Source organism: Bombina bombina, chromosome 2, assembly GCF_027579735.1.
Source record: "Bombina bombina isolate aBomBom1 chromosome 2, aBomBom1.pri, whole genome shotgun sequence".
NCBI classification, from domain to species: Eukaryota; Metazoa; Chordata; class Amphibia; order Anura; family Bombinatoridae; genus Bombina; species Bombina bombina.
In genome coordinates, this window is record NC_069500.1 from 400,798,945 (window position 1) to 400,826,290 (window position 27,346).

General features: G+C 37.2%; 1 protein-coding gene across 1 annotated transcript in view; it reads right to left on the minus strand.

Moving 5' to 3' along the window:
* Positions 1–27,346, minus strand: part of GALNT9 (polypeptide N-acetylgalactosaminyltransferase 9) — a 669,089-nt gene that overhangs the window by 142,680 nt on the left and 499,063 nt on the right. The window contains exon 7 of the mRNA XM_053701876.1: positions 1,006–1,191. Coding sequence (XP_053557851.1) covers positions 1,006–1,191 — 186 coding nt within the window. The remainder of the gene's footprint in view (positions 1–1,005; positions 1,192–27,346) is intronic.

The window sequence follows — 27,346 nt, forward strand, 5'->3', positions numbered from 1 at the left end:
GCATATAATGAATGGGTGGGGATAGGTAAACTTGATAGGCAGGATGATGCATAGATAGGGAGAATGATGGTACAGTACGCAACTAGCGCTCAAATTTTTAAGTCTATCCTAAGGCACATGAAGCCCTTGTGGTCGGCACTGTATACAAGAACTTTTTACTATGGGTCCATTTAACAACCTCCAGGTGGACACAGGCAGATATCTCTGCCTTTGTTTGCCTGGCTTTGTGGCTATTGGACAACAAGTGAGGCTTGTGCAAATACACTTTATATATTGAGGAATGCCACTTTATAGTTGGTGTAGCAGGCTAGGAAGTGGTGGTCTGATGACCGCTGCTTCTTAACTAAAGACTATCATGAAAGCCTTCACCTGAAGGAGCACCAAAGCTGCATTTGCATCTTCTTAAATGGAGCCCTATATTTCCAAATGCATAATGTAACCAAATGTAATTGTGTTTCTCTACCTTTCATTAGTCTATCTATATCCTAATTAGCAGATACAATGTTTCATAGCTTTCAAATATTTTTTTAGAATTAGGAATGCATATAATTCTTCATATGAGATTTGGGGGAAAATTCTCTATACTTCTCTGGTGATAATATCTAACAAGTCTTGTCAGAACTGCAAGGCCCATTAAAGAATTCTAGAAAGGCAAGACTGGGAATAAAAAGTAGCCCTGGAAAATTTGGAAAGCAGACTATTCCCAGTTTACTCAGTATAATGCGCTCATTCCATTTTTCTCAAATATTTTGTTTCAGAATTATATTATATTAGTTTGTATTTTAAAAAAAGTTCCAGGATTTTTATTATATGCACTCTATATCCAAATTATAGAGCTGCAGCCCACCGGGAAATCTCTTGGTATCCTGGTAGGCCAATCCAGCCATTTCTCCATGCTATGTCAGTGATAAAACAATTTTAACTATTATACTATTATAACTATTATAATATAATGTGTAATACATAAAATACTGAATGAGCTTTAATGTGCAACATAAATCTCACCGTCATGGGTATATTCCAAGCCATGTACACATGGGACTTAAACTCATCCATCCACACCTCTGCAGCACGCAGGGCATTGCGCTTTGCATAGTAGTCAATGTCATTGTTGTAAGGCTTCTTTGTGCGTTCAATATGAGCGACTCTTGAGCAAGGTAATACTTCCATGCTTCCTCCACACTGCCATACCTAGTGAAGCAAATGCATAATTCTTATAAAACCAGTGCATATTTATTTTGGAAGAAAATAATAGGTAAAATATAGGTTAATAAATATATCAATAATATTACTAGCAGATGTAAGATGGGCCTAAAAATCTGCAATAATGTTTTACTCACTACTAGGGGTAAATCAAAATAACTACAATAATAGACAAGTGAATTTAGCAGTTTAAAAGTCACTAGAACTGAAGGATTTATCAGCCAGTGAGCAGTCCTTTATTTTTCATGCAAAATATTTTTTTCAAGTTTAAAGTGTTTTTTCAAATGTATGTTAAAATTTTTTATATTTTACTAAAAATGACTCATATTTAAGTAAATGTCAACTGTCCTGATAGAGCTGTGTGAAAAAACCCCCATAAAAAACATGCACGTCAAGTACGGCGCGATGAGCAGATGCTCAATGCGCCGTACTTGACGTGCGTGTTTTTGATATCTTTTTTTTTTTATATAAGGCTGTTAACTAAAAGTCATCAATGATGCGGTTATTCTGTTTTTTCCCAACTTTATGAACAAGCACATTTCTCTAAAGCTAATCTTTTATTTTTCATCTGTTAATGTCCAAGAAATAGCTAGATTTATACCTCAACAAACAATATCTCTTAGAAAGTTATTTTTATATTGTTATATTGCTCATATTTGTTATATAATACTTTCACATAAATTAATGTGTATTTGTATTTCTAGAAGTCATTATATGCTTTTATCTAAGGTTTTTTTTAATAAATGATTATTAATGCTAGAATTTGTACATATATCTTTTCACATACTTGTGTGTATATATATATATATATATATAAATATATATATATATATATGTTTGTGTGTGTTATGTCAAAAATATTTTGCAAACATATTTATATGTCCCTAAGTTCCTTTTTTTGTTCGAAACAATGTTGTCTGTCATATCTCTTTGTTTATTTATACCACTATATGTATATAGTGTAAATTTATTATAATTTTGAGCAGTAATAATTTTGAATATAGCATGTAATCAGGGTATCATATGTATTTATTTGCAATCAATGGATATTTTAAGAGCTGGGACAGTTTTCTCTCTGTACCTGTTTAACCCCTTCTGATTGCAATCTAGTTTTAAAAAACCACCCCTACACAGGTGTTATCAAATGGGCTGGCATATAAGATGAAATTTCTTACTGAAAAATTAATTGAAGAGAAGGAAAAAATACACTGAAAATAGCATGACAGTAAAGAGGTGAGTTTAATTTCTGCTGTATCTGAATCATGACAGTTTAATGTTATGTGGGCTATCCCTTTGAGCTATCAGCTTAAGATTAAATTGAATCTAACATATATTCAAATTTTAAAATCATTGTCTAAATGATTACACTGTGTGTCCTAATTTCAGCATCAATGTTTATCTTTAATTCTAAATTCACATATACATACTTTCATGTATAATACACAATGTAACAAATGGCACTTACAAGTTCTGATGAGAGATCAATGACACAAGTATCGAGCAATTTGATTCGTTAGTGATAGTTTAAAATGTATATTTAAATCAGATTGGCTGATGTCATAAATCATTTGATTATGCATGTTCCAATCAAAAGTGGCTTAAAAATTCACTAGTGTGTGGGTTGTTTAGGAGTTTGCGCAGGGGCGAAACTACAGGGGGTGCAGAGTACCCAATTGCGACTGGTCCCCCAAGGGTGGAGCCCCAGCTTAAAAAAATATACATATTTTTTTAAATAAAAAATGTTGACCTGCACTGATATCATGTGAGTGTGACATGATGTTTAACTAGTGTCTCTGACTACAGGGGTTAGTCTTTCTGTTTTACCCATTGGTGTTTATGTGTGTGTGTGTGTGTGTGTGTGTATGTGTGTATGTATGTATGTGACTGTGTGTGTATTTATGCATGTATGTGAATGTTTGTTGAGCCAGCAAATTACAGACCTTGTTACTACAGCATGTGGGGAGGGGGTAATTAGTGTCACTATACAGTACCACTATATACAGTACGGTGGGGGGCTGGACTATGTCACAGACTACTGTGGTCACTTTATAAAGTACTGGGGCGGGTAGGGTCAGGCCAGCCATCTCACCGGCAGATTACAGACTGTGTCACTGACTCACTATAGACAGTACTGGTGGGTTAAACAGTGTCACTATATACAGTAATAGGGGGACAGACCATCTCACAGACTGTGGGCACAGGGTACCTCCTTTTGCAGACATGTAATCTGTTTCACATTTTTTTTCCTGTGTTAAATGTTAAAAAACAAAACAAACTAGAAACCTGGGCCCTGTGGTTTCTAGTTACACCTCTGAGTTTGCGTCATAATTGGTGCGAAAAGTGTTGCGTCAAAATTGGTGCAAAGTAGAGAGTGTGACTTGTATTACATGGCTTAAACATGGTGCACATAGATTTTTCACAAAAAATAAAAAGGAAGTTAGCTATATTATGTTGTGTATTTAATTTTTATCTCTATATCTATTAGTGCGACAAGTTTGGGGGAAAACTTTTTAACAAATTTGTAGAAATAATATTGTCCCCTCGCTTTTTAATGAGAGACAAATTTCTAGCAAAATCCATAAGTAGTAATGTATTTTTCATTTTTATCCCTATATCTACTAGTGCACCAAATGTGGAGCAATAATATTGTTTGATTTAAAAAGGATATACAATTTTAATAGAGTTTCTAATTTACTTTTATTATGTAATATACTTCAATCATTGAACATAAGCTTTCTGTGTTTTCAGACTCCCATTGATTTCTATGGCAAGGGTGGCGGATTCAAAACTAGGTACGCTGCGTCGGAATACACGAGAGCGTACCTGTTAAATGTTTGATCAATTTGGGTCAAATAGAGTCGAATCTGAATTTGAAACATCTGTAATGATGCAAGCATTGATCTGAGTCGTATTGAGATAGTGGGAGCATATATTACGTCACAAATTTCAACATTTGACGATCTTGACGCTTTGATAACTACGGCAGATCAAACTCGCGACAAATACGATGCGGGATTCAATCGTATTTTCAGTTGATGCTTTGACAAATATGCCCCACAGTGATGCACTTACAAAATCTGTGCACAGAATTCCATGTTGTATATTAAAACACAGCAGACTGTACCAGGGATTCCAAATTAACTCACAGATGTAAAGAACAAAGTAGTGAAACATAATGTATTAGTTTTCAATTTAATTTAAACATCTTTACATTACATTTTTAAATTAAAATAAACATAAAAATGTTTTCAGCATTTAAACGCTGCTGTGTCACCTCCATGAGGGAAATGTTTTGAATGAAATATCCCTTTAAGCATTTCAAGTTAAAAAAATATATATTATTATAATTGGGGGAACTTCCGGGAGGCGGCCATGACTGGTCGCATATTTATCAGCTCTCCTCATCATCAGAGCAAATCTACCTAAAAGCTCCTATTTAAAACTGCATCACACATATTTTTTTTGTGCCAAACTAACACAGATGAGTACCCTATAGTGTGTATGATACTTATTTCTAGATTTGAGGCTATTTGCAGCACCCCAGTAAGGATCAGAGGTTGCGGCCTATCACTCAAACCCCCCGGCAGGGCAATCATCCGCCTCTGTCGTTAAGAAGCAGGGAAGCTCCGCAAAACCCTGCAGGTTCTCCAACTATCCAGTCACTGCAAGCAATTTCTATAACATCGCCAACCACGTTTCTGTTCAACGTCTGGCCACAGGTGTCTACAATGGAGATCCCTTCAACTTTTTTCACGGAACTGCGCAACTTGCTCTTGAGTCATCACACAGCCCTGGAAGGCATGAGCTACCATTCACCTACTAGCAGTGACACTTACTTGTCTCCTCAGCCTGCTCGTTTTGAGACTGATTCGTCAGATAATGGGGGTGGCGGCGTCCTGGGGCCCCAGCGTCTGCACCCTACATTTGATGGGCCTGTTATGGTAACGGAGCGCAAGAATGGGGAGGTGGCTGTCATGCGGGAGAGCAGGATGACAAACGGAACTGTGGCTGCCCTCAAAAATCCTACATCTTTATACCAGGCCTGCGCTTCTTCAATTGCTGATTTCCCACTCACTGACCAGCAGAGCAGCATAGATGGTGAGCTCAGCCTGCAGACGCTGTTCCCTAAAGAAAAGGAGTTTAGCTATTACAACCTCTCACCGTGCATTACATACCTCTCTATCACTACCCTGAGAGGGGTTGGGATTCTCGGAGACCCAGGACAATTACTGCCACTCTTGCAGAGGCTACACTTAGGTTATTGCACAGCCCCACTCTACCTTACATGGGATCCTGGAGGTCCGTGATCTCTTAATGAGTGGAGCACAAGCCAGGGACTGATACTTTTGCTGTCTATCTCGCGGCTTGCTAGCTGCTGTGGGAGAACGCTGGAGACCTATTCTCATAGGATATGTCACTAACCTGCTTGGAACGTTTGTTTGTTATCTTATTCATGATGCCTTGTTTTCTGCACTCGGACTGTTGGGCATGAACATGAGGTTGTGAACCCTTCTATTCACATTACCATTTATATTGGCCTTAGATATAAGTAACTGACTAGCTTATAGGAAATAAATATATTGGGCAGTTGTGATCCCCTGTTGTAGGTTTCATCAGCTGGGTAGTTACATTAAGCATCTAGCAATCGTGAAAATGTAATATGTACACTTTCTCTGTTAATAATGTGACCTTTATTGTGATGTATCTCTCTTTTCTTGGCCACTCTTCTGTTGCAGGCAGGTCCTGCACCAATACTCTCCCCTTGGGATGATGAGAGCAACATTATATAAAGTTGTACCCAACACTATATATACATGCCCATAGTATGTTCTTTTTACAAACTAACTTACACTATGATATAGATGGTTTGGTTCACTTACATGTAAATACCTTAGTTTTAAGTTTTAAAACCTAGCCCAGTCTTTGATGTGGCTTGCATAACTGTAATCAGTCCCCCATTTACCAGTGTTGCCCATCTTGTGTTCTAATGTTATACTTATTTATAATGTTCTACTGACTGACTATTCTCCTCAAAGTTGGTGTGCATACCTTTAACATCATATTTGTCCTCATGGTCCTCAATACACCCTAGCAGTCAGCTCACCAATTTACCTCCCTTAGCTAATTTATCTCTTGCCTACTTCTCCCTTCCGTCCAAACTAACTGATGGGATCTTTAAAGCTTTAATTATTTATCTTTTAGACCTACATTCTAATTAACTTGTAACTGAATGGCTGGAGTTGGCACTCTAATTGCTAGTGTTCTCTTTCAACTTACCTGTTACTTCAAGTTGGGAACCAAAAAATATAAAAAATGAGGTTCTTATTATTTGGAGACCCAAAAGTGGTTTCCACTGTGAGCATTAGCCTTTCATATATTTCTTATATACATATGTTTGAGGTCCAAGAGCGTCCTCTTGTAGCAGTTGGGAGGAACTCAAGAATATTAGGCATCTTACCTGTGTGCTATACATCTAAAAAGTCCTTTTGAATTATTCTATGTATTTATAGATTTGTGTCATACGAAACTTATATGTTATTATTATTATGCTTGTTTTTTAATTTGTTTCATGTATGCCTTACTAAGAACCTCCAATAAAAACAATAAAAACTATAAAAAATATTCAATATTCTTACATAAAAAAAAAATAAAAAAAAAAAATATATATATATATAATTATAATTGTACTGAATTGAAAACAGCAATAGAAGAATGTACCTTGAGGACATTTCCCAGACAATTTAAACATTACATTACATAATTTAAATTATTTATTGAAGAGAGTGATTTTTTGTGGACTATACTTACATATTTAAAAGGACAGTGTACTCTAATATTTTGTTCACTTTAATGAGTTCCCAATGCACCATTTTACCTACTGGAGTGAATGAAATTGTTTACAAATAGCTTCTTTACCTTTATTTTCTCATTTGAGACAGCTGATTTGGCCTATTGTATCCTCACCTATGCTGAAAATTTCTATACATAGTAATGGTTATAAAAAAAACTATGTAAACAAGAAGGTTTAGATAAAATAATTATCCTAGTGGGGGCTGTGGCAAAGAGGTACTAAAATGTTAATTTCCCATTTTTCTCCCTAAGGTCCCTATGATCACAAACTTCCTGGAATAGAGAGAAATTATGCAAAATCTTTGGGATTTTTTTTATGACCTTATATTGTAATGTTTGAGTCTCCTCTTTAAAAAAATATCTATTTAGAAGCCTGTACTTATGCATATAGTTAAAAAATCTATTTGTATGGGGTTTACCTGTGTGTCTCGTACTTCACTTTCCTTCTTACTTCAATATAATAATGTATGGGAGGTGAAGTTATAAGACAGATGCAATGTCCTTTAATATCCTCCTGCTTTATCACTTCTGATAAATAACCTCTGTATTACTTGTTCTTTAAGTTGGGTTTGCCGATGTGTAGCTCCTCATTACTCTTAGCCCAGTTATGATATTTGAAAAGGAGAGATCATATCCTAGTTTATATAATGACTTTTGAGGTCTAAAAGTGGCCTCTTACATATTAAATATTTGGAATTTTGTGGTGAAGATACTAGGTCCGATTTATCATGGCTCGAATGGGGCCGTATACCCCTATTTCCATGCAAGCCTTCAGGATGGCCAGAAACAGGAGTTACCTCATACTAGGGTGACCATATTGCCGCTTTAAAAAGGGACACATATGAAAAATACATATGTCAGGGTTCTTATACAAAACATTTCTTTAAACAGCCTTGAAAACAGCCCTGACATATGTATTTTTCCTATGTGTCCCTTCTTAAAGCAGCAATATGGTCACCCTAACTCGTATGCCTCCCCTGAGGTGGCGAACATCAATCGGGGGCGGCATTGCACAAGCTGTCACCTGCTTGCCTGGTTTCAATAATAAATCCATGTCTGGTGGATATGATTCGCTACAGCGGATCATGTCTGCCAGACACTTGATAAATCGACCCCGAGGAGTGGCTCTTTATTGCCATAGTAGTAGAGGTAGCTGGAGTTCTATTTGTTGTGTTTAGTTGTTTTTGAGAGTATAAATTACCTGATGATTGAGTTTTTAACAAAAAGAGGTTAGAAAACTTAGCGCAAGCAAATTATAATTGCACTAAGTTTTCTAACCTCTTTTTCTGACGTTGACATTTTCTTTTATTGTGAATTCTGTTCATTAAGTACTAATTTTATGTTTACTTTACTTTTATTTATTTTTTATTTGGCTCTATATAACCTCAATAAAAAAGTATATTTACAAAAAAGCAGCTTTGTTTTATACTTCTTATCCTATCATCTCTGCCGTATCCAATTAGGCCAGACGTGTGCACTTGTAGTTCTTATAACTGTAAAACCCACAATTTGCAGACTTAAATTAATATTACAGTCTCAAGGCATTAATTGTCTGTTTAACAAATTATTTGCATTACTATTCTAATCCAGATATTGTGACTTTTCTCATTGAAGAGTTTTATAAGTGTTACTGTCCAGAGTGCCCCTTTTCTCCACTGTTACCCTTCTTACAACCAGATGATAAAACCATGGACAGCTCTGCAGTGCTTTTTACAGACTGCAGCAGCAGAATGATGAAGAGACAGAAATACAGCATTGTCTGAGCTGTCTACACAACATATCAATCAAACTAGAAAACAACTAGAGGGAGCAGTGGCTGAGGTCTTGCATCAGAAGCTGAATTTGCATTAAGTCCTTGTAGAGATGCCCCAAGCTCAAAGTTATCATCAAAAGAACATTCAGCTTTTCCACCTGCAGCTGAGCACCCCCCCCCCCCCTACGAATTCCCTGTTGGAAGACTGTAATGTACGACAGGAAACACCAGGTATCTCCTGCAGTTTAGAAATTAACACAACTGTTAAATCAAAACATTAAAATAAAAAAAATGTGTCTGGTAATGTGCCAGGAAGGAACATATCTTCATGGACCATAATAGGCTATGAAATTAAGTTAATAACCTAAATTCTAAGCTGCATTTTGTTTAAAAAAAAAAATAGATACATTACAAGCCAGAGAGCACTGAGTGATTTATCAGTGAAGAGAGTAGAATCACCTCTTAAAAAAATACATGATGAATATTCATCAATTGTTAATGAACTGCAGTGAGTCGTTGTGACAAAGTGAGTTCTGCAGAGCAACTCTTGTGCTATTACCCTCAGCAGAGTTGGGTCTTTCTCTACAACAGCAAAGATGACATTTAAGGATCAAACAGGCAGCAGCAGAAGAAACAAGTTTCTTATACTAAGTTGAACAAAGTGTTGAGAAATATGTGCCAGTTTGACATTAAATTGCTGCTTGGTAACAAGTGTGTCCGTAAATATCTCTGTGCCAGAGGGAGATTTATTTTTTTTAGCTTCCATTCACACACCTACACAGTCACACAGGGCTGAGATAGAGATGGCAGGTCCTAATGGGAGCTGGCAAGAAATTCTGATTTAATTTGTCTAAAAATATTCATGACAAGAGCCACTCACATTCCGTGCATGATATTAAGAGGTAGTTTTGCAGCAAGCTTATTACAATGACTATTTCTGGCAAGAGCTTGGTTCACTTAAGACTCGGCTCAGACAGCCCTGTGACATTAACCCCTCCAGTTCATTAATGATTCAGCAGCTCTGGGCTCAGCAACTACATTATCCTTTTTGTTGTCAGATGTACTCATAACGTATGTATTAATGATAATAAACAGTAGTTATATAACATGCATTTAAACTCAAAATGCCCATGATTTGCAACTAAAAGAAAAACACAACTGTGCTGATGTATTATATGCACAAATAAATATTTAACCATAAATAACAACAGTATTATACTATTGAAAATGTAAGCACATACTTAATATTTGTCATTTGGAATCTTAAAGGGACATGAAAACCAAATATTTTCTTTCATGATTTAGGTAGAACATACAATTTTAAACAACTTTCCAGTTTTCCGTCTATTATCAAATATGCTTTATTCTCTTAGTATAATTTATACTAAAACATTTGTTAAAGGAGCAGCAATCCACTACTGGTTTCTAACTGAAAACATGGGTGAGCCAATGACAATCTTTATATATATATATATATATATATATATATATATATATATATATATATATATATATATATTATATATACACAGTATATGCAGCCACCAATCAGCAATTAGAACCTAGGTTATTTGCTGCTCTTGAGCTTACCTAGATAAACCTTTCAGCAAAGAATAACAAGAGAAGGAAGCAAATTAAATAATGGAAGTAAATTGGAAAGTTGTTTAAAATTGAATGTCTAATTCTGACTTTACTGTCCCTTTAAGAATGGATATTCATTACAAATTTACAAAACAAAGACAGAATTATAATATTGCATAATCGGGTTGCTTGATAAATGCTTGATTAAACCCCCCGCCCCTTTTAACTTGATATGTGATGAATACTTTGCATCAGACTCAAAGGGATAGCCTACTCTAGAATTGTTATTGTTTATAAAGATAGATAATCCATTTATTACCCATTCCCCAGTTTTGCATAAACAACACAGTTATATTAACATACTTTTTACCTCTGTGATTACCTTGTAACTAACCCTCTAAAGACTGCCCCCTTATTTCAGTTCTTTTGACTTAGCCAATCAGTGCTGACTCATTATTAACTACATGGGAGTGAGCACAATGTTAGCTATTTGGCACACATGAACAAACACTGTCTAACTGTGAAACACTGTCAAAATACACTGAGAAAAGAGGTGGTATTCAAGGACTTAGAAATTAGCCTACCTAGGTTTAGCTTTCAACAAAAAATACCAAGAAAGAAATGAAAATTTGATGATAAAAGTAAATTTGAAAGTTTACTTTGGTAATCAGCTATCCCGGACTATTATCCTTCAATGGAGTAAATTAAGATTACCTGGATATTAGCACATATGAAAAGAAAAAAATGCAGAAGTGTGTCTAGATCAGTTTAAACTTGGCAATAACAGGGTTAAAAATCTGTTTATAAAATACTGAAGCCATAAATGTCTGTGTAATTACTAATAGATGTATCGATTGTGTCACATGTTCCAATTCTATGTATTACACAAATTTATTTCTAATAAAAAGAATATAAATAATAATAAAAAAAGTAAATTTGAAAGTTGTTTAAAATTGCATGAACTATCTGAATCATGAAAGTTTAATTTGGACTAGATTGTGCCTTTAAATAATCTTCCAAATGTTGTTGGCAATAATAGACATCAGGTGATCTACATATCATCATTAAAGTTATGGTAGACGTTTACTCTATAGTATAAATTTAAATCTAGGGTGGCCAACTGGTGGCCCTAGGGCTACATGCGGCCCTTGGCACTAGTATTTAAGACCTTCAGGAAAAAGCAGAACTAACAATGTGTAGCATAGTTGTTGTGGTCCAAAAAATAGGAGCTAAAAATGTATGCTTTAGGGTGACCACTACTCAAAAGAGCCCCCCGGAGGGAAGAACAGTATACAGATAGTACTCTTCAACCATTCTTATATGTGTATACATGACTATATAGGTATAGATATATATTTTACAACAAAATATTTGTGTATATATATATATATATATATATCTGTATATATACAGGGAGTGCAGAATTATTAGGCAAATGAGTATTTTGACCACATCATCCTCTTTATGCATGTTGTCTTACTCCAAGCTGTATAGGCTCGAAAGCCTACTACCAATTAAGCATATTAGGTGATGTGCATCTCTGTAATGAGAAGGGGTGTGGTCTAAGGACATCAACACCCTATATCAGGTGTGCATAATTATTAGGCAACTTCCTTTCCTTTGGCAAAATGGGTCAAAAGAAGGACTTGACAGGCTCAGAAAAGTCAAAAATAGTGAGATATCTTGCAGAGGGATGCAGCACTCTTAAAATTGCAAAGCTTCTGAAGCGTGATCATCGAACAATCAAGCGTTTCATTCAAAATAGTCAACAGGGTCGCAAGAAGCGTGTGGGAAAACCAAGGCGCAAAATAACTGCCCATGAACTGAGAAAAGTCAAGCGTGCAGCTGCCAAGATGCCACTTGCCACCAGTTTGGCCATATTTCAGAGCTGCAACATCACTGGAGTGCCCAAAAGCACAAGGTGTGCAATACTCAGAGACATGGCCAAGGTAAGAAAGGCTGAAAGACGACCACCACTGAACAAGACACACAAGCTGAAACGTCAAGACTGGGCCAAGAAATATCTCAAGACTGATTTTTCTAAGGTTTTATGGACTGATGAAATGAGAGTGAGTCTTGATGGGCCAGATGGATGGGCCCGTGGCTGGATTGGTAAAGGGCAGAGAGCTCCAGTCCGACTCAGACGCCAGCAAGGTGGAGGTGGAGTACTAGTTTGGGCTGGTATCATCAAAGATGAGCTTGTGGGGCCTTTTCGGGTTGAGGATGGAGTCAAGCTCAACTCCCAGTCCTACTGCCAGTTTCTGGAAGACACCTTCTTCAAGCAGTGGTACAGGAAGAAGTCTGCATCCTTCAAGAAAAACATGATTTTCATGCAGGACAATGCTCATCACACGCGTCCAAGTACTCCACAGCGTGGCTGGCAAGAAAGGGTATAAAAGAAGAAAATCTAATGACATGGCCTCCTTGTTCACCTGATCTGAACCCCATTGAGAACCTGTGGTCCATCATCAAATGTGAGATTTACAAGGAGGGAAAACAGTACACCTCTCTGAACAGTGTCTGGGAGGCTGTGGTTGCTGCTGCACGCAATGTTGATGGTGAACAGATCAAAACACTGACAGAATCCATGGATGGCAGGCTTTTGAGTGTCCTTGCAAAGAAAGGTGGCTATATTGGTCACTGATTTGTTTTTGTTTTGTTTTTGAATGTCAGAAATGTATATTTGTGAATGTTGAGATGTTATATTGATTTCACTGGTAAAAATAAATAATTGAAATGGGTATATAATTGTTTTTTGTTAAGTTGCCTAATAATTATGCACAGTAATAGTCACCTGCACACACAGATATCCCCCTAAAATAGCTAAAACTAAAAACAAACTAAAAACTACTTCCAAAAATATTCAGCTTTGATATTAATGAGTTTTTTTGGGTTCATTGAGAACATGGTTGTTGTTCAATAATAAAATTAATCCTCATAAATACAACTTGCCTATTAATTCTGCACTCCCTGTATAAATTAATATTTTAAAATAAAAAGAATATTTTCTTCTAGTAAAGAGCATAGGAATTTAAAGTAATCCTAGTGCACCATCGGCTTTAACGCAGTTGATCTAGCGCAGTATCGGGTTAGCGAGCGAGTGAGACAAAAAAATGCTTTCTTTATCATGCAACAATATCCAATAGAAAGTGTGGCATGAGACCGAAGAAAAGGCTTTTTACTGTTTGCTTTAATAAAAGCTATGTTTTAGACTTTTCTTCGGTCTCCTGCCACGCTTTCTATTGGACAATGTTGCTTATGTAACAGGATACAGGGTTCCGGTAGTGGTTTGCAGGGTGACACTTCAGGAGGAGGAGGGGTTACTTTCATACATTGCAGCGACTTGGTTACAGAGTTCTAAGTTGACGTCCGGACAAGGAGCTGCAGTAACCAAATACAAAGGTGCAGAGGGATAACGGAAGTGAAGCAGAGCTTTTTGGCCGGACTGTGAGCCTGTTAAGGTACGCTGTAGCGGACTACATGCAAATTGAATACTGCTTGCCCTCACAGTTCTAAATATTAGCATGTGACTGTGACACTTAGATATATGTCTTATAGCAGCTTTGGTTCTTTGAGCGCTGTGGAGGGGTTGTCTTACTTTTGTTTTCTTTATCGTGCCTCATAGTCTAAGGGGAGAAAGATTTAGTGCTGTTGTGATATCCAAAGTCCTGAAGTTAGCGTGTCTGAGTCATTTGCTTGTGCGCTAACTTTTTACTTTCAACTAATATGCATACTATTCTGTCCACACTCATTTTTTACTTTGCGCACAGTTAGTGCTCGAGTGGAAAATATTTTTAGCGTGTCACTTGTAATCACTTTGTACAGTATTCAGCAACCTTTTTTATAATTGTATTATTTTGAAAGCTTTAAAGTGAGGTGAACAATCGTCATTTTAATTCCAATACACATACAGTAATTACACTTTGAATAAGTCATGTGGTTATAAAATTGATTTCATAAGATAAATAAAGGTTTATCGAATTAATACTGCAGAGAATTTATTGTTTATTTTGTAGTTATTGCAAATTGCAAGTAACATACTGTATCTTTATGATATATAGGGAGAACAATCCTTTAGAAAAGATTAATCTGATATTTTTTTTCTACAAAATTGTGTTACAGTATATTGGGATTTTTGTAGGGAATTAATTTGATGCATTTGTGATTGACACAATGTGATTGAATCAAGACATAATCATTATGTCTTGAAAAAGGCCCCATCTAAGGGCCGAAACGCGTAGACTATTGGAGAGATTTGTGAGGCTCATATACCATCAGGACAAGGCGGTTTGGGTAAGTCTATTACCAATAGACTTTTTCTCATAGGCCTATTGTTTAGTGTATTTTTTTCATTTACTTCATAGGTTCTGGATACCATCTGGATCAAGGACCTGGGATCCCATTTCCACTTTAGATTGTTGGTTAACATCGGATTCAATTTTCTAATAGGAACTTTGGACACTTCACTTTATTTGTTATAAATTGGGACTCATTTAGGTTGATTTTAGGTTGATTATTGTTATTATTGTATTAAACCTGTTTCTATATCTATTTCTATTGTATTAATAGATTTGTTTCTATATCTGTATAGGGGTAAAATCCTATAGTCACAGAGAAGGATGATTAGGTGATTTAGCCAAGACAACCAAGTCAGATTCTTGGCTTATATAAAGTTTTGTTTGAACCACACCTGGTTTACAAATTGCTTAAATTCACTTGCATATTTTTTCTGATCATACCGGTATTTGATCTTGTTTGACATATATTTTTATTTTTTCATTTTTTATCCTTTTTTCACATACCACTATTGGTTTACATTTTTTTCACAGTTTATCTCCACACAGAGCACTGTTTATAATTTTACTGTGTATTTTGATTTTGTTGAAAATATTTATATTTTTATTTTCCCCTTTTTCACATTTCACTATTGTATCACAACTTTTCACAGTATCTCCTCACAGAGCATCGTTTATAATTTTATTGTGAACCCTTTCACACAATTAGTGTTTCACAATTTCTATTAGATAGGCTTGTTGTTGATGATTATTATTATTTTTATTATTTTTAGGTAAGGTAATTACTTGCACTTAAACACGGAGTTGCTCTATACATATATTGCTGAGATTATATTGATATTTCTCTAATTCTACTAATTGGCATAATTGCGATTATTTTGGATAAACTTAACAATATCCATTAATCTATTGGTTATCATTTACAGTTCTCTGTTGATCTTAATTAGTAATAGGTCTATGTTATATCTAGATTTTTAGAGATCAGAGAACCATCTGATTTCAAACCAAAAGGTTTGAGAAACCAAATGTTTTAAGATTTATTTGTTTAAGGTTCGAATATGTTTTTAAATGTGTGAATTAAAACTTTTTGAACCCACTCTATTATGTCAGATGAGTGCTAATTAATCAGTTACTAATCAAACACACCTAAAGAGATTTTTAGGCGTTGTTGGATAAGAAACCTGTTGTTTACCTTAGCCTTCTTTTAGGCGCTCCTATACACAAACGTGCACATTGCAACTTTTTAAGGACCTTATTAGGGGGTCTGTTTATAGTGTAGCAGGTAAACGATTCAAGGCGCTAGTTGCTCACTCTCCATTTTCTGTGAATCATCAAACATGTTGGCTTTCATGTCCCTTTAATGTTATTCTTGCAAATATACGTTCTGCAGGTTTCCCATGCTATGCCCGTTGCCGCATATTATTCTGCTCCATTGTGTCAACCAGGAATCAAAATTGGTGCCTAAATTCAGCAGTCAGATCTACAATATCTAAATTAGCTGAAATGCACAAGATCCAATTTCTATTTTATTAGGTAATTAAGTTAGAGTGGAAATAAATACTGAAGAGGATCTATAAGATTTCTTCAATATCCTGACAAATTGCAACTTTAGTTTAAATGGAAGAAAAGCAACATATGAAAGCCTGAGTATTGTATAATTGTGGGGGTGCTGGGATGAAGTTCACTGATTTGAAGCCATTCTCTCCCTATGGAAGTGGTTATTAGAAACACATGGAGACAGGCTGGGATATTTGTTGCTGGGTATTGCAATGGGAGCAGTGAGTTATGAAGGTTATTTGTCATGCACCAATGCCCAATAACTCATGAGTGGCCCTGGGCTAAAGGAGTTACAGCAGTCCTTTGTGCAAACACAATTTTCCATTATAGACTGATTTTCATGTGCTGTTACAATTTCTATTGCTCTATAGCATTAGAAGTTATATTTGGCCATCAACTACTCACTCAGCACTGCAGCTCATTTAAGGTTTTTTTTCCCAATTCTTCCTTGTCATGAAACTGTATTCTTTATACAATTTCTATATATATAAGAATGTGAAAGAGAGAACAAAGAGAAATTAGAGAGTGAACAAAAGAAATTAGAAAAATGTTTCTGGTTTGGAAAGAAATTAAATAAAAGCTTCCTGTAGATGAATATAGAGGTAGTGGATCAAACCTTTAGTGAGTTGTGGCTTTCTATTTGTTTTAATGTTTGGTTAACAAATCTGGCTATTTATTTTCATTAATATTCTTAAAGATAGGATTAAGGCTTTTACAATTTAATTAAAGAGACATTAAAATCAACATTTCTGTACAATGTTTAATTAAGGAAAATAAAAGAACATTATCATTAGGTTGCTAGCGGCAAAAGGGTTAGAAGGGTTAGCTTGACCGACATCACTCTAGCACAACCTATACTTGCAATGGATATCGCCAACGTATTAACTTGCACTGGTATTACAAGCATAGCTCGCGTTCGAGCAAAAGCCAAAACTGTGCTATAATATTTAGCGCAAATTGAGATCTAAAGTAAAGTGTAAGGGTTAAAAAATATATATAAATACACACACACACACACACATATATATATATATATATATATATATTATATTTATATATAAATACATACAGCTCTTAAAAAAAATAAGAGACCACTTCAAAATGATCAGTTTCTCTGGTTTTACTATTTATAGGTATGTGTTTGAGTAAAATGAACATGTTTGCTTTATTGTATAAATTATTGACAGCATTTCTACCAAATTTCAAATAAAAATGTTGTCATTTAGATTGGGCGGCCATGCCAGGGTCTTGATATATTCATACAGGGGCATATTATGGCCTAGGCCAACAAGGCCGGTACCTAGGGCAGCAGATTTGGGAGAGGCAGCACATCTGCCCTATCCTCTCTCTAAAAGCCAGCACACAGTACAGTGAGCGATAAAGTGCAGGCTTTTACAGAGAAGACAAGGCTCTGCGCTGATTAAGATCCTTCTTTACAGGCAGTGCTCCTTTAAACCGATGCTTTATTTAGAGCCGCCGCAATTTTTGCAGTGTAAGCGTTCTTGATGAAAAACTTGACTGTGGATATGCTTCCAAGGTGAGGCTGGAGGAGAAGACATTGTGTCGATATGCTGCCTCCCCTTGTCAGCTGTGGTGGATCTGCGAGCGCAGTGCTTATTGCAGGTCTTAGTAACTAACAGACTGGATGTGTCTGTGCACTGCTTAGATCAGCTTGTGATGTCTAATCATAAACTCTCAGCGCTAATGTATGTTAGCTACTAATAAATAGCTTTCTCTGCATTCATGAACCCACGGAGTAAATAGTAAACAGACACTTAAAAAGTTTAATTATTTGAATAAAGGTAATTCATGTATGCTGTTGCATGTAAAGGGCAGTGATTGTTTCAAAGAGTAATCTTTTTTCCCTCCCTTCCTCTATCCCTTCTTTTCCTTTCTCTCTCCCTTCCTCCCTCAACTCCCTCCCTTCTTTCCCTCCCTCCCTTGCTCCCTTCTTTCACTCCTTTCTTTCCCTCACCACGTTTCTTTTCTCTCTCTCCCTCCCTTTCTGCTTTCCTTTCCCTCCCTTTTTTCCCCTCCCCTTCTTTTCTCTCCCTTCTCTCAGGGAGAAAATGGTATGAGATGCATGCAGTTCAACCCACCTGTATGCAAGTGTTTTGCTAGCCTATTTTCTTTTAAATTGTTATGAAAAAGCAAACAAAACAAAAACATTTTACACACTGACCCCAAAAAATATTAAGTGGAAAAAATGTCATATTTATATATACTGTATAAACAGTATACAGTATTAAAAGAAAAAAGAAAATAATCTTCTATGTGAAGAAAGGAATGTAAAGTATTCCTAACACATCCTCTGCTTTATGGTCTATTGCAGTGTTGAGCGATAACTAATAGTTTGTTTTTTTTCAGCTCACCTCATAGAAGTCTATGGAAAGAGAAGTTTGCATGGTCTCGATGTCCAAAGTCCTGAAGTGAACACGTTTTAGTCATTAATTTACGCACAAAATTTTTAATTTCAACTTGCAATACACGCGCTGATGTTGCCACAATCCTTAGCGCACAAGCGAAAACCTTTTTTAATATCGTACTCTTGTACTCTTATTTAGTTAATAATTGTGATTTAACTGACAGTTTAATGTTTTAACTCCCACTGTCTCCAAATGAGAAATAGAATTACCAGATTTACAGAAAGTTGTTAAATGTATTATGCTAGACGGAGCGAATGAAGATGAGTTTTATAGTTGCTAACTGTCCTGTTTTACCTTGGACAGTCCCATTTTTTTTATCTTACTGCCCCTGCCTATTAAAGGGACAGTCTAGTCCAAAATAAACTTTCATGATTCAGATAGGGCATGTCATTTTAAACAATTTTCCAATTTACTTTTATCACCAATTTTGCTTTGTTCTCTTGGTATTCTTAGTTGAAAGCTTAACCTAGGAGGTTCATATGCTAATTTCTTAGACCTTGAAGATCACCTCTTTTCAGAATGCATTTTAACAGTTTTCACCACTAGAGGGTGTTAGTTCATGTGTTTCATATAGATAACACTGTGCTCATGCACGTGAAGTTATCTGGGAGCCAGCACTGATTGGCTAAACTGCAAGTCTGTCAAAAGAACTGAAATAAAGGGTCAGTTTGCAGAGGCTTAGATACAAGATAATCACAGAAGTAAAACATATATAAATATAACTGTGTTGGTTATGCAAATCTGGGGAATGGGTAATAAAGGGATTATCTATCTTTTAAAACAATAAATATTCTGGTGTAGACTGTCCCTTTAAGCCTGTCCAATTTTCAGTTCAGCCGGTTGCTGTGAATTTCGATTTTACTCTGTTATTACTCATTGCTTACTGTATGTAGGTTTGATCTATGATCTTCTGTTATGACGAATTGTGTAGATACTTCATCATAACCATGTGATATGTAATACCAGGGAGGGTAAGGGGAAGTCATGTGATTATATACAAGAGGTCATGAACCAGGCATCTCAGTGGTGTTGAACAGTTTGGAACATGGGCAATTACCCCCATTTATACACTGAGGCTGTGCTTAGCAGGGGCTTAAGATATCAGGCTCTTCGTGTTCTGGGACTGGAATTCAGAGAAAATACAGACAGATCTAGATTTACTGGGGCATTTCTGTGTTTATCAACCTACTGCCCACAATCACTACTGGAGCAAAGATCAAAAATGACTATTAACCTCGTAAAATTGCACCTACTTAAGATACTTTTAATTGTTTTAGCAAAAGTAAAACAAATCCTCAGTATAGCTACATATATTGTTCTCCATTCCAGCAGCCCCAACTCAGCAGTTAGCAGGTTAAACATACTGTGGTAATATCTGTCTAATTTCAGGCAGTATAATATCTATATAAACTAGGGTGCTTTGTAGTATCCTGCTAAATAGATGCTGAAGGGTTAATAATTTAGCCCTTGCTTATTTTGTTACTTGCTGTAATGGTATTCTTCCTATGCCAATTATTTGCTTGAGCGTAAGGGAGGTGATGAGGAACTTGATGATTTAAATTGCATTAAATACTCTAACAGTGCAAAAAGAAAGTGCTCTAATATGTTGCTTACATATAAATATGTGTTTAAACCATGCAAAGGAAATAAACATATAGTTATACTCATCCCCAGTTCAGCAATGCACTGCTGGGAGCTAGCTGAACACATCTGGTGAGCAAATGACAAAAAACAAATGTGTGTTGCCACCAATCACCAGCTAGTAGTGCATTGCTTCTGCTGAAGATGTGCAAATATTTTTTAACAAAGGTACTCAAGAGAACAAAGTAGAAGTGACTTTAAATATTACATGTTGTTTCTGAATCATTAAAGATTACATTTGATTCTCCTATCACATTAAAGGGACAGTCAAGTAAAAAAAAAAACTTTCATGATTCAAATAGGGCATGTAATTTTAAACAACTTTCCAATTTACTTTTATTACCAATTTCTTCTGTTAAGTGTGATCAGTCCACGGGTCATCATTACTTGTGGGATATTAACTACTCCCCTACAGGAAGTGCAAGAGGATTCACCCAGCAGAGTTGCTATATAGCTCCTCCCCTCTACATCACCTCCAGTCATTCTCTTGCACCCAACGACTAGATAGGATGTGTGAGAGGACTATGGTGATATATTTAGTTTTTATATCTTCAATCAAAAGTTTGTTATTTTATAATAGCACCGGAGTGTGTTATTCCTTCTCTGGTAGAATTTGAAGAAGAATCTACCTGAGTTTTTCTATGATTTTAGCCGGAGTAGTTAAGATCATATTGCTGTTTCTCGGCCATCTGAGGAGAGGTAAACTTCAGATCAGGGGACAGCAGGCAGATTAATCTGCAAAGAGGTATGTAGCAGTTTATTATTTTCTGACATGGAATTGATGAGAAAATCCTGCCATACCGTTATAATGTAAACTCAGCCTTGAATGCAGTAGATGTAGCTGATATCAGGCTGTCATGTATGTATATTTTACACTTCAGTTTTCTGGGAAATGGTACTTCTCTGGCTTTTAAACTGTATACATAGACTTAACCTATTTTGCAGGGACTTGCAATAGGTTTTAAATGACAATTAATTATTGAGGTAAAACGTTTTTTTGCTGGCATGTAAAAACGTTTTTTTCTCTGAGGTACTGGGTGAAAAAATGTTTTGGGCACTTTTTTTCCACTTGGCAATAGTTTTGATTTAAATTAGAGCAGTTCACTGATCCCTCTCACTGTTATGTGTGTGGGGGAGGGGCCATTTTGGTGCTTTCACTATGCATCAGAAAAACTCAGTCAGAGGTTCATTTTCTTCCTGCATGATCCGGTTCATCTCTACAGAGTTCAGGGATCTCAAGAGTCTTTTTTGAGGGAAGTAATCATTCACAGCAGAGCTGTGCTGATTGTATTGACTGTGATATAAAAAACGTTTATTTGTGTATTTTTTTCTGCTGCCTGGGTTAGTTATCATTTGCTGAGGGGAACAATCCTTTGCTAAAACTGTATATTCTGACAAAGATTGATGCTATAACTTAATTATTTTATCTGTTATAATATTTTCTGTGCTTCTTAAAGGCACAGTTCGTTTTCATATTATTTGTAAATTACTTTGAAAAGTATTTCCAAGTTGCTGTTTATTTGCTAGTGTGTTAAACATGTCTGATTCAGAGGAATATCTCTGTGCTATATGTGTTAATGCCAAAGTGGAGCCCAATAGAAATTTATGTACTAAATGTATTGATGCTACTTTAAAAAATAGTCAATCTGTACAAATTGAACATATTTCACCAAACAACGAGGGGAGAGTTATGCCGACTAACTCGCCTCACGTGTCAGTACCTGCATCTCCCGCTCAGGAGGTGCGTGATATTGTAGCGCCGAGTGCATCTGGGCGGCCATTACAAATCACATTACAAGATATGGCTACTGTTATGACTGAAGTTTTGGCTAAACTACCAGAACTAAGAGGTAAACGTGATCACTCTGGGATGAGAACAGAGTGCGCTGATAATGCAAGGGCCATGTCTGATACTGCGTCACAGTTTGCAGAACGTGAAGACGGAGAGCTTCATTCTGTGGGTGACGGTTCTGATCCAAATAAACTGGACTCAGACATTTCAAATTTTAAATTTAAGCTTGAGAACCTCCGTGTGTTACTAGGGGAGGTATTAGCGGCTCTGAATGATTGTAACACAGTTGCAATCCCAGAAAAAATGTGTAGGTTGGATAAATATTTTGCGGTACCGACGAGTACTGACGTTTTTCCTATACCTAAGAGACTTACTGACATTGTTACTAAGGAGTGGGATAGACCCGGTGTGCCTTTCTCACCCCCTCCTATATTCAGAAAAATGTTTCCAATAGAACCCGCCACACGGGACTTATGGCAAATGGTCCCTAAGGTGGAGGGAGCAGTTTCTACTTTAGCTAAGCGTACCACTATCCCAGTGGAGGATAGCTGTGCTTTTTCAGATCCAATGGATAAAAAATTAGAGGGTTACCTTAAGAAAATGTTTGTTCAACAAGGGTTTATATTGCAACCTCTTGCATGTATTGCGCCTGTCACGGCTGCAGCAGCATTTTGGTTTGAGTTTCTGGAAGAGACACTTCAATCATCCACACTAGATGACATCACACACAAACTTAAATTCCTTAAGTTAGCTAATTCATTTATTTCAGATGCCGTAGTACATTTAACTAAACTTGCGGCTAAAAATTCAGGATTCGCCATTCAGGCACGCAGAGCTCTGTGGCTAAAATCCTGGTCAGCTGATGTTACGTCTAAATCTAAATTGCTTAATATTCCTTTCAAAGGGCAGACCTTATTCGGGCCCGGCTTGAAAGAGATTATTGATGACATTACAGGAGGTAAAGGTCATGCCCTGCCTCAGGACAAGGCCAAAGCCAAGGCTAGACAGTCCAATTTTCGTTCCTTTCGTAATTTCAAAGCAGGAGCAGCATCAACTTCCTCTGCACCAAAACAGGAAGGAGCTGTTGCTCGCTACAGACAAGGCTGGAAACCTAACCAGTCCTGGAACAGGGGCAAACAGGCCAGAAAACCTGCTGCTGCCCCTAAGACAGCATGAATTGAGGGCCCCCGATCCGGGACCGGATCTAGTGGGGGGCAGACTTTCCCTCTTCGCCCAGGCTTGGGCAAGAGATGTTCAGGATCCCTGGGCGTTAGAGATCATATCTCAGGGATACCTTCTGGACTTCAAATCCTCTCCCCCAAGAGGGAGATTTCATCTGTCAAGGTTGTCAACAAACCTAACAAAGAAGGAAGCGTTTCTACGCTGCGTACAAGATCTTTTATTAATGGGAGTGATCCATCCAGTTCCGCGGTTGGAACAAGGACAAGGGTTTTACTCAAATCTGTTTGTAGTTCCCAAAAAGAGGGAACCTTCAGGCCAATCTTGGATTTAAAGATCCTAAACAAATTCCTAAGAGTTCCATCGTTCAAGATGGAAACTATTCGAACAATTTTGCCCATGATCCAAGAGGGTCAGTACTTGACCACAGTGGATTTAAAGGATGCTTACCTTCACATACCGATTCACAGAAGTCATTACCGGTATCTAAGGTTTGCCTTTTTAGACAGGCATTACCAGTTTGTAGCTCTTCCATTCGGACTGGCTACGGCTCCAAGAATCTTCACAAAGGTTCTGGGCACTCTTCTGGCGGTACTAAGACCGCGAGGAATTTCAGTAGCTCCGTACTTAGACGACATACTGATACAAGCTTCAAGCTTTCAAACTGCCAAATCTCATACAGAGATAGTACTGGCATTTCTAAGGTCGCATGGATGGAAAGTGAACGAAGAGAAAAGTTCTCTCTTTCCACTCACAAGAGTTCCCTTCCTGGGGACTCTGATAGATTCTGTAGAAATGAAGATTTACCTGACAGAGGACAGGTTAACAAAACTTCAAAATGCATGCCGTGTCCTTCATTCCATTCAAGAGACCAGAAATTCTCTTCTATGGTGGCTTTATCGGCCACATCTGTCCAGGGGAATGCCATTCAGCAGGCCAGACTGGTCAATTGTAACAACAGACGCCAGCCTACTATGTTGGGGCGCTGTCTGGAATTCTCTGAAGGCTCAGGGACTATGGAATCAGGAGGAGAGTCTTCTTCCAATAAACATTCTGGAATTGAGAGCAGTCCTCAATGCTCTTCTGGCTTGGCCCCAGTTAGCAACTCGGGGGTTCATCAGGTTCCAGTCGGACAACATCACGACTGTAGCTTATATCAACCATCAGGGAGGGACAAGAAGCTCCCTAGCAATGATGGAAGTATCGAAGATAATTCGCTGGGCAGAGTCTCACTCTTGCCACCTGTCTGCAATCCACATCCCGGGAGTGGAGAACTGGGAGGCGGATTTCTTAAGTCGTCAGACTTTTCATCCGGGGGAGTGGGAACTTCATCCAGAGGTCTTTGCCCAAATACTTCCACGTTGGGGCAAACCAGAGATAGATCTCATGGCGTCTCGACAGAACGCCAAGCTTCCACGCTACGGGTCCAGATCCAGGGATCTGGGAGCGGTCCTGATAGATGCCTTGACAGCACCATGGACCTTCAGGATGGCTTATGTGTTTCCACCTTTCCCGATGCTTCCTCGATTGATTGCCAGAATCAAACAGGAGAAAGCATCAGTGATTCTAATAGCGCCTGCATGGCCACGCAGGACTTGGTATACAGATCTGGTGGACATGTCATTCTGTCCACCTTGGTCGTTACCTCTGAAACAGGACCTTCTGATTCAGGGTCCTTTCAAACATCAAAATCTAACTTCTCTGAAGCTGACTGCTTGGAAATTGAACGCTTGATCTTATCAAAGCATGGTTTTTCTGAGTCAGTTATTGATACCTTAATACAGGCTAGGAAGCCTGTCACCAGAAAGATTTACCATAAAATATGGCGTAAATACCTATATTGGTGCGAATCCAAAGGTTACTCTTGGAGTAAGGTTAGGATTCCTAGGATATTGTCTTTTCTACAAGAAGGTTTAGAAAAGGGGTTATCCGCTAGTTCCTTAAAGGGACAGATCTCAGCTCTGTCCATTCTGTTACACAAGCGTCTGTCAGAAGTTCCAGACGTTCAGGCTTTTTGTCAGGCTTTGGCCAGGATTAAACCTGTGTTTAAAGCTGTGGCTCCACCATGGAGTTTAAACCTTGTTCTTAACGTTTTACACGGTGTTCCGTTTGAACCCCTTCATTCCATTGATATAAAGTTGTTATCTTGGAAAGTTCTATTTTTAATGGCTATTTCCTCGGCTCGAAGAGTCTCTGAGTTATCAGCCTTACATTGTGATTCTCCTTATTTGATTTTTCACTCGGATAAGGTAGTTCTGCGTACTAAGCCTGGGTTCTTACCTAAGGTAGTCACTAACAGGAATATCAATCAGGAGATTGTTGTTCCATCCTTGTGCCCAAATCCTTCTTCGAGGAAGGAACGTCTTTTGCACAATCTGGATGTAGTTCGTGCCCTTAAATTTTATTTACAGGCAACTAAAGATTTTCGACAAACGTCTTCCCTGTTTGTCGTTTACTCTGGTCAGAGGAGAGGTCAAAAAGCTTCTGCTACCTCTCTCTCTTTTTGGCTTTGTAGCATAATTCGTTTAGCTTATGAGACTGCTGGACAGCAGCCTCCTGAAAGAATTACAGCTCATTCCACTAGAGCTGTGGCTTCCACTTGGGCCTTTAAGAATGAGGCCTCTGTTGAACAGATTTGCAAGGCTGCAACTTGGTCTTCGCTTCATACTTTTTCCAAATTTTACAAATTTGACACTTTTGCTTCCTCGGAGGCTATTTTTGGGAGAAAGGTTCTTCAGGCAGTGGTTCCTTCTGTATAAAGAGCCTGCCTATCCCTCCCGTCATCCGTGTACTTTTGCTTTGGTATTGGTATCCCACAAGTAATGATGACCCGTGGACTGATCACACTTAACAGAAGAAAACATAATTTATGCTTACCTGATAAATTCCTTTCTTCTGTAGTGTGATCAGTCCACGGCCCGCCCTGTTTTTTAAGGCAGGTAAATATTTTTTAAATTATACTCCAGTCACCACTACACCCTTGGCTTCTCCTTTCTCGTTGGTCCTTGGTCGAATGACTGGAGGTGATGTAGAGGGGAGGAGCTATATAGCAACTCTGCTGGGTGAATCCTCTTGCACTTCCTGTAGGGGAGCAGTTAATATCCCACAAGTAATGATGACCCGTGGACTGATCACACTACAGAAGAAAGGAATTTATCAGGTAAGCATAAATTATGTTTTTGCTTTGTTCTCTTGGTATTCATAGTTGAAAGCTAAATCTAGGAGGTATATATGCTAATTTCTTAGACCCTAAAGGCCACCTCTATTCTGAAAGCATTTTGACAGTTTTTCACCACTAGAGGGTGTTAGTTCATGTGTTTCATATAGATAACATTGAGCTAAGGCACGTGAAGCTCCTAGGAGCAAGCACTGATTGGCTAAAAATGCAAGTCTGTCAAAAGAACTGAAATAAGGGGTAATTTTGCAGAGCCATAGATACAAGGTAATCACAGAGGTAAAAAGTATACAGTATTATTATAACTGTGCTGGTTATGCAAAATTGGGGAATGGGTAATAAAGGGTTTATCTACCTTTTTAAACAACAATAATTCTGGTGTTTACTGTCCCTTTAAGCAATCAGAATGACTAAATTATACTACTAGTATCTAATTTGCTTGTTTTGGAGGTCAATCTGAGTGGGCGGAGCTATGCAAACCATAAATGAAGTTGTATGAAAAATGTTGTTGTGCCAAATTGTATCAAATTGCAAAATAAGTGTTTTTTTAAATAGCTACTGTATAATTTGTTGATTTCATACACAAAATGTGTTTTTTCTTTAGTCTCCTTTATTTCTTCAGAAAAAGTTGGCAACCTTATTGACAGATCTAATAATAGCAGTTTGGTTTAAAAAAAAAAAAATAATAATACAATTATATCCAGCCCAGTGCCACATTAAACTGAATAAAAAACAAGCAGTATTTGTTTGTGTGTAAGTTAATAGCAATGGTTTAGGCAGATCAGTAAGTTGGTGGTTACACAGCATGGGCACATCCTTTTATAGCCCATGAAGTCTTTAAAATTTGTTTTCCAGCCATTGATCTCACAGTGTCTGCACTGTGCATGTTAATAT